The sequence below is a fragment of the Glycine max genome, chromosome 15, assembly GCF_000004515.6.
Source record: "Glycine max cultivar Williams 82 chromosome 15, Glycine_max_v4.0, whole genome shotgun sequence".
NCBI classification, from domain to species: Eukaryota; Viridiplantae; Streptophyta; class Magnoliopsida; order Fabales; family Fabaceae; genus Glycine; species Glycine max.
Window position 1 is genome coordinate 16,596,238 of NC_038251.2, and position 8,550 is coordinate 16,604,787.

The window sequence follows — 8,550 nt, forward strand, 5'->3', positions numbered from 1 at the left end:
ATTATTCCAGTTATCACCTACACCTACTCATTTAATCTAACCAAGATTCCTCACATGAAAGAGCCTAATTTCACTAATTTCTTTCTTAATCCCTTAAGAACTAAATTAGTTAAATCGCATTATTAATGGAGATGCATACATAGGCTAAATAACCTCATACTATCCCTAGCAATGAAGCATTTAGATGTTCTTTTTGGTTCTAAGGATTGTAAACATTTTTCCAGTGCCTAAACCCTAAACATGACATATATGTGGGTGATCAAACCAAATACATGAAAATAAGCACAAAAAGATACAATGAAACTGTAAATAACATTAAATAGATAGTAAGAGTCATTACATCAAGAGAGTTGGGTAGAAAGCTTCCAAGAATGGGGTGGTTTAGCCTCTTATGCTTAATTATACAAAAATAAATGAAAGTGTATGGAGGAATGAAAGGAAGGTGTGTGTAGAGGAAGGCAATGGCTCCTAATCGGTGTTTTTCTCCCTGCCTTCAGCTCTAGGTTTTCTTTTTTATCTCCAATTCCCCATCTTTTTCCTCCAATTTCTCACTTAAACACCACTCCACTCTGAGTTTTTGCAATTTCCACCTAAGCATGAGTAAGTGACTATGCGCTAAGCGTGTCTTCACATGGCTTCAAGTTCTGCAAGCAGCTTCCTTTCGCTAAACGAAATCTTCCCACTAAGTTGCTTCAGCGGGATGAGCGAGCCTAGTGCGCTAAGCGGAAATCTTTAGGCCTCAACTTCTCTTCCAATCCCTCATTTGTGTATCTACAAAACAAATACCACCAAAATAGTATAAATCTAACATATATGTCATGATTCACACAAAAAGAAGCAATAAAAGAGGAGAAAATTGATAATTCCTATGTCTTAATTACAAAATATACTTATGCACATCAATTATCAATTAGTATCTACAACTTCATATCTGATATGAAAAGAGTTAGAATGAGTCTCAAACACAACAAGACTTGGAATTGTCCCACTTACATTAAGAGATTGCAAATAGACAAACTTGAGGTAATGTCTATGAAATGTAGATTCATTGGGTATCCCAAAGAAATTATGGGATGTTATTTAAGCCAACCTTCTAATCGAAAAATGTTTATGGCAAGAAGAGCTATTTTTTTTTTTTCGAAAGGAAATTTCTTGCAAGAGGAAGTCATGGTAAAGAAATTGAACTTGATAAAACTCAATTAACCAATGAAACAACTCAGGACTATGCGATGGAAACTGATATACCTTTCTTTAATGTTCTAAAGTTACCACAAAGGTCACCACCTTCAATAATAGTAGTTTAAGAGCCAACTATAGCTCAAGATCAGGTTAATGAACCAATCTTAGAGCCAATTCAGCAACCTATGAACCCGATGCATGAGCTTTCTAGAAAATCTACTCGAGTTCACTGTGCACCTGATAGATTAAACTTAATGGTCCTAGATGACACATCAAATGAGGTATATCATGATGATGATGATCTAAGAAGCTATGAAGAGGCTATACAAAGCTTGGATTGTAAGAAATTGCTAGCAACTATGGAATTTGAAATAAAATCAATGAAGATCAACAAAGTATGGACTTTAGTTGAACCTTCAAAGGATATAAAACCAATTGGTTGTAAATGGGTTTACAAGAAAAAGATGGAAGCATATTTGAAGGCTGAAACCTACAAAGCTTGTCTAGTTGCCAAGGGATATTGTCAAAAGGAAGGTATAGATTATGATGAAACTTTTCTCCCATGGCAATGCTCAAATCAATTCGGATTCTTCTTGCAATAGTAAGCATTCTATGATCATGAAACATGAAATGGATGTGGAAAATGACTTTCCTTAATGGTGAGCTAAAAGAAGATGTGTATATGACACAACCTGAGGGATTCACATCCTTGTCTGATCATAATAAAGTCTACAAGTTGTAACGATTCATTTATGGATTGAAACAAGTGTGTAGAAGTTGAAGCATTAATTTAAACAAGATAATTGAATTTGTTATATTTTTTTATTGTTTAATTGATATTTGGTGACGCTGGTTTGTAACACTAGCACTAAATTTGGCAATGATTCCACTTCTTTGGTTAATTCATGTCAGGTTACTCAAAACATATATAAAGTAATGCAAAATAAGGGTAAACTTTTAATATGGACAAAATGAAACAAACTCTAGCACCAACGAGATTGAACCAACTTACCTGGAGAATTGACAAGACTGAATCAATCCCATCCAAGGTAGAAGCACACATACTAACGCCAATAACAGGCAAGGGAGTAAGAGCAGTAACCATACCTGATATTTTAGGCTTAATTAATGGAAAAAAGCCACTACCTTAGGATAACTATATAAAGCAAAATTTAAATAATTTACATTTGAGAAGAGAGATGGTCTTTTCAAAAATTTCCTTGGTCAATTTACCTTTCTTAACACGGCTTTGAAAGTTTGTTGCTCAACGAAGAAAAGTCATTACATGAGAACAGGCAATATTTATTTCTTAATTAAAAGTGCAGTGTGAGTAGGCATTAGTGAGAACCAAATCATAAGAATCTATTCTCACCTTTAATCCTATTCTACCCAGCTTTCAGATTAGTTTCTAACATTGAACAAAATAGAAGAGTTATAAAAGGAAGCATAAAAAAGTATGTGAACTAAGGTATTAAATCAAACTTGTAGTTACTACGTCCAAATTAAGGAATTATTCCAAACTGAAGTTCAGGCAAGCCTAGCTGATAACTGCAAAATTTGAGTTCAATTGATAGTCAATTTTGGCTAAGAATGATTACAATTTCTTCACTTTACTGTTATTTTTAATGAAATAATGAAGAAACTAATATCATTGTAAATTTTTATCAGCATAAGTCAAAAGAAGAAAATTTCAAGTGCTTTGAAGGAAAATTGATGGAAAAAATGGGAAGAAAAAGCTTTGAAGAAAAAAGTTGAAGATTGAGACAACTCACTTAGCACATAAGACAGGCATAACGTGTCTCCTTGCTTAGCGGTCAGTTCACGCTTAGTGTAAAAAAGGCCCACGGGAAAGTCCAAAGGCACGCTTTGTGTGAATCTCGCACTAAGCACGTGATCACCGTCATACTCGGTAAGCCCAGAAGGCTCGCTTAGCGCAAGGTCGCGTGAATTTTAAGCTACCTTAGGCCTATAAAAGGAGTAAAAAGCAAAGGAAAAAAGACACACTGGCACACCTAGACTCAGAGCTCTCTAATGAATATATCCTAAGCCTCAATATCTCAAATAGAGGAAACTCTCTTTCTATGTCCATTATCCCCTTCTTTTCCTTTATCATCCTTTCCCTTCTTCTATCCACATCAGCCCCTAAAGTGTAAAGCCTCTTATGGAAATGAGAAGCAAAAACCCTATTGTTGGGAGCCCAATAGCCAATACCCTTGTAATGTAATCTTTTCTTACTATTTATTAAATGCAATGCCAATTTTTATTGTTTCTTTCCTGCGCTTTATTGTTATTGTATGACCTGATCATCCATTCATCTGTTTATGGATTATACATTGGGAAAGGGTAATTTCTAGAGAACTGGGAAAGGACATCTAAACAACTTATTACTAGGGATAGAGTGATCTTGTTTTGCCTATGCATACATCTCCAAACTTCATGCAATTTATCATTTTATCTCTGCAAAGGATTTGGGAGAGAGAATAGATAAATTATGCTCTTCATCGTGAAGGATCAGGGTTGAGTATTTTAGTAGACATGGGAGAAAATAGGAATAACATTAAATAGAGAAACACCTTAACATTGCATCAAGGCATGTTGGGCCCTAGCATATTTGCATTCTGAATTCATCTTTTACTTTTCTTATCTTTTACATTAAAATCTCTTATCTATTTTATCTTCTACTTTTTTGTCTTTAAATCTTTATCTTATCTTCTACCTCTCTTTATCTTCTATTTTAAATTCCTTATCTCTTGCTTGCAAATTGGGTTTGCATCAATCTAATTACAAACAAAGTCCATGTGGATTCGACACTCTAACTTCTGAGTAATTTACTGCTTGAGACAAATTGGTGTACTTGTCAATGAGTTAACACTAGCTAAGCATTTGGAGTTGATATCTGAGCATTACATGCCTATATGAGAAATAGTTGGTAATATATTGTATAAAATCATGAAGAAATGTTTCTTTTCCTAATCAGTTAGGAATATGTACCATTGCAACTTCTAAGCCTCCACCCAAGGCAAGGCCATCAATGTCCTCTCTCTCTATATATATATATTATGCGTATGCTCGATCTCATCAGAATCTTTACTTTTGAGTCTGCTGGAATGAATCATGCTTGACTTTTAATACCAAAAGCTCTTGGTATAAGCACTTCAATTAGCAACGTTATTAAAGAGTAAATTGCTATAAATGAAATTTTGTAAATAAATTTTAAGTAGAATTAATATGCATAATTATATCATGAGTAACTAGAAATTAGCTTCAAGATTTCTAAGTTAAAGATACAAATATGAAGAAAAAAAAGGATGAAAGTCAGATAGAAGAGAAAATGACAATATGAATATGAAAACTTAATTACAAAATAACCCTGAGTTAAAAAGAGTAAAAAGAAGAAGGAAGTTGTGTGTGTCTTGTACCTATAGTTAGTGATTACTCCACCCCCGAACATAGTGACTACAGGAAAAAAGAACATAATGAAGTTATAGTAATTATAAGTTGTTACCAATTCCAATTTTTGCAAATTTACTCTGGAAAATCTGTTCACCAAAAGCCTCAATCTTACACTATGTTCACCAACCATTTAAAAAAATACCCAAAAAACCAAGGTTATTCAAACCTGTCAATATCAATTAAGGCTATCTTAAGCACATACAACAAAGAGGAACTACATAAATCAAGAGTGTAAATTTCCCCAGGACAAAAGGTAAAGTTATTATAAAAAATTATATAAAGGGTGTACTTTTCCATGAGGTTGGCCAGTTCCTCATCAAACTTCGGCTCATACCGAACTTCTTCCTCCTAATGCATCCGCTTCATTGCAGCATAACCCGTGCCATGAGCATGTAACAACTTCTCCTTTTCAGCAACAAAGTTCTCCATTTCTTTATCTTGGACCTCAACAAATTTCATATACTCTTCCACCCTACATCCAGAGAAGTCAAATTCACTCAAAAGCCATTGAAAAATATAAATATCACTATCCAAATAACTAGATAATAATTTTTTAACCTACTACGGTCAGCCAAGGGTTTGAATAGTTTGCATAAAGTTATAAGTTTAAACCTCAAAGCCATTATTGTACACACACAAAACAGGCAATAATTTTTCTGCACGTGTACATAATTCTTATTGTTTAAAAAATTAACCTAGCTTTCTAGAGTCACATGAAATTAGTTTTTTAAGAATAAAATGTCCTTAAAAAATTCAACTTAAAAGCACCTACATAATAATTTCAAAAAATTTATTTACATTAAATTGGCTTCAGATGTGAATATATCAATAGTCCAATGGAAGGAATGACAATTACATACTTAAGTCTATATTCCTCGGCATTCACTTGACCAGTAGTACTTGACTGCTTTACCTTCTCATGTTCCTCCTGTTGCATCCTCTTGAAATCTTCGTCCTTTGCATCCCTTGAATCATGAATGATTTTGATCTGGTCCTTGAAGAATTGTTCTTGCATATACATTTTTCATGATTGACAAGATACATTAGTGAGAAAATAAAACTATGAAGAAAAATAATATCATGACCTCCACAAGGGAAAATTAACAAAATAACAATTTTGTTCATTCAATTTATAAATAAATGGAAATTGTTCTGGAAAATTGGGATATAAAATAAGGCGACTGAACCAAGAATCTTTATCAGTTCCTTGCTCTGCAAAATGCTTGTGGAGAGGCTCTGTCTTTAGATAGCCACTAGTTGAGGCTTCAAATATCAAAACACTCATCCCTATTCTCTTCGCACAACTCCTCCTTCCTTCTCCACCACGCGCACTACCACCCCAAGCTCTTCTGACAGCATAAACGCATTCATTTTCTGCTTTGTGTAAAAAGGCCACGCCACCATGGGAACCCCATTCAGAACGCTCACCAAAAAAGAATTCCAAAACAAAAAGGCATGCTAGAGGTCGAGAATCTCGCCGTGGAGCTTGTCAGCGTTGGTGTCAACAAGAACGAGCTCGCCTGTGAGATCCCGAGTGAGGATGGTCTGCGATGGCTAGAGAAAGCAATGCTTACTAATTTAGAGTTTCACAATGAACAGAGAAAGCAAGAATAAGAGACACAGAAAAGGTCAGTGCGCACATTGCCCGGTAAGAGAGAGAAAAAGCGTGAATTGAAAAGACAACCATTCAAAGATGCTTTTGTAAAATCGTATTTGTATAGGGTTCAATTACGATGATTTTTTGAATAAAATTCCTTAAATTCACAATTCTAAGATGATTATTCAAAAACCGTCTTTGTTATTAATGAATTTAATTACAACTATGCCACCACATTATTTTCAAAGATGGTTTTTGTCAACCGTCTTTGTTGGCACATCGTAGTAAACTGTTTTTACAGTAGGGTTTGAATCAATTTTGACTTGTGTAATTGATTACACACATGTTGTAATCAATTACCAAGTTTATAAATTGTTCAATGAACTTTTAATATTTCAAAGATAACTAATCTAAGAATAAATGTGATAAAGCTAATGCCTAGCTCTAAACAAACAATACAATGTCACACCCATTAAACATGTTTTGGCATGCAAAATATCAAAATCAAAACTAAACTTAAAGAGATGAGTCTTCAATCTACAACATGGAGGTGGAGATGCAACAAAATTTTTGAAACCCAACCTTGGTCCCTCATATCATGTTTATTGTATGATCCATCTATCTGCAATAGATTGATGCTAACATGACATGTGATGACATCATCCTTTTGCTTATGTGGTGCATGATAACATTAGCATGCCATCATCCTTAACAGTTTTTGTAACTGTGGTTAACGACAAGGACTAAAATTGGAAAAAATGTTAACTTACAGGAACTAAGATTGGAAAAAAAATTACATTGGGCAACAAAAAAAATGCTAACTTATGGTGACCATTAGTCATTGAGGTATGTTTTAATAGATTGTAAAAGCAATATTTTATTTAAAATTAAATCATATGCATATATATATATATATATATATATATATATATATATATATATATATATATAACTTGAAAAAAGTTTTAGAATTATAAAAAACTAAAACATTAAAGCCTATGAGGTGATTTTTAGTTGTATGTTTTAAAAAAAAAATAAAAACAACAACCAATTTTTAGTTTAAATATTTTTTTATAGTTTCAAAGTAAATTCATTTTGAAAGTTTCATATTCCATTAAAGTAGCGATGACGATGACATCAATGATGACAACATTGACAACAATGATGGTAGTAATGCCAATGGTGGTAGTGTTGTTCGTGCCAATTGCGATGATAATGCTAGTGATGGTGATAATGACGACAATAGTGGTGATAGTCTTGGCGATGATGATGTTGATGGTACTGGCACCAGCGGTAGTATTGGTGATGACAGCATGCTAGTACCAATGGTTGTGATGATGGTTCCCATGGTGGTTGTGATTATGGTAATATTTGTGACCACATCAACAAAAGCGTTATGGTGTCAATGATGTTGGTGGTGGTGTGGTGTCGATGGTTATGGCGGGAAGGGTTGTTATCAATGTAAGGAAGATGTGTTATTTTAAAGGTTTAAATATGTTTTTGGTCTGTGTAAGTTAATGTTTTTACATTTTTTGTCTCTACAAGTTCATTTTTCTAATTTTAGCCATTGTAACTTTGCAGTTTTTTAGTTTTGGTCCCAGTAAGATATTTTATTTGTTTTTAGTCCTTGTAAGTTTTTGTTTTTTCAATTTTAATCCCTTTAAGATTCTAATATTTTCATTTACAATGACCAAAATTAAAAAACACAAACTTATAAGGACTAAAATTAAAAAATATATAATTACAAAAACAAAAAAAATAACTTACAAAGACCAAAAACAAATTTAAGCATATTTTAAAATTAAAAATTAAATTTAAAAATAATTTTTTATTTTAAAAAGTAAATATAAAAATATTTTAAAATTAATTTAAAAATCACTTCTAATTGTTATTTTAAAGACTTTAATATATTTTGGTTCCTCTAAGTTAATTTTTTTTTTCATTTTTAGTCCCTATAAGTTCATTTTTTTAATTTAAGTCCTTATAATTTTGAATTTTTTCAATTTTGGTCTCGATAAGATATTTTATTTATTTTTAATCTGTATAAATTTGTATTTTTTTCAATTTTAGTTCCTTTAAGATTTCAATATTTTTATTTACAATAACCAAAATTTAAAAAATACAAACTTACCGGAGTAAAATTTAAAAAATACTATAATTACATTGACCAAAAATAAAAAAATATTAACTTAAAGATAGCAAAAACATATTTTAAAATTAAAAAATTTAATGTAAATTTTTATTTTAAAAATAAATATAAAAATATTTTAAAAGTAAGTTAAAATTCAACTTAACTTTTTCTCAAAAGCATTTTATTTTAA

General features: G+C 32.1%; 1 protein-coding gene across 1 annotated transcript; it reads right to left on the bottom strand.

The window, feature by feature from the left end:
* Positions 1-4,554: 4,554 nt before the first annotated feature.
* On the bottom strand, positions 4,555-6,274 carry LOC100803356 (protein SUPPRESSOR OF GENE SILENCING 3). Its single transcript, XM_006597803.4, has 2 exons — positions 5,493-6,274; positions 4,555-5,104 (listed from the first exon to the last, which is right to left on the bottom strand). Exons 1-2 carry the CDS (start codon positions 5,651-5,653, stop codon positions 4,981-4,983), a joined length of 285 nt encoding a protein of 94 aa, XP_006597866.1. The 5' UTR covers positions 5,654-6,274; the 3' UTR covers positions 4,555-4,980.
* Positions 6,275-8,550: the final 2,276 nt, after the last annotated feature.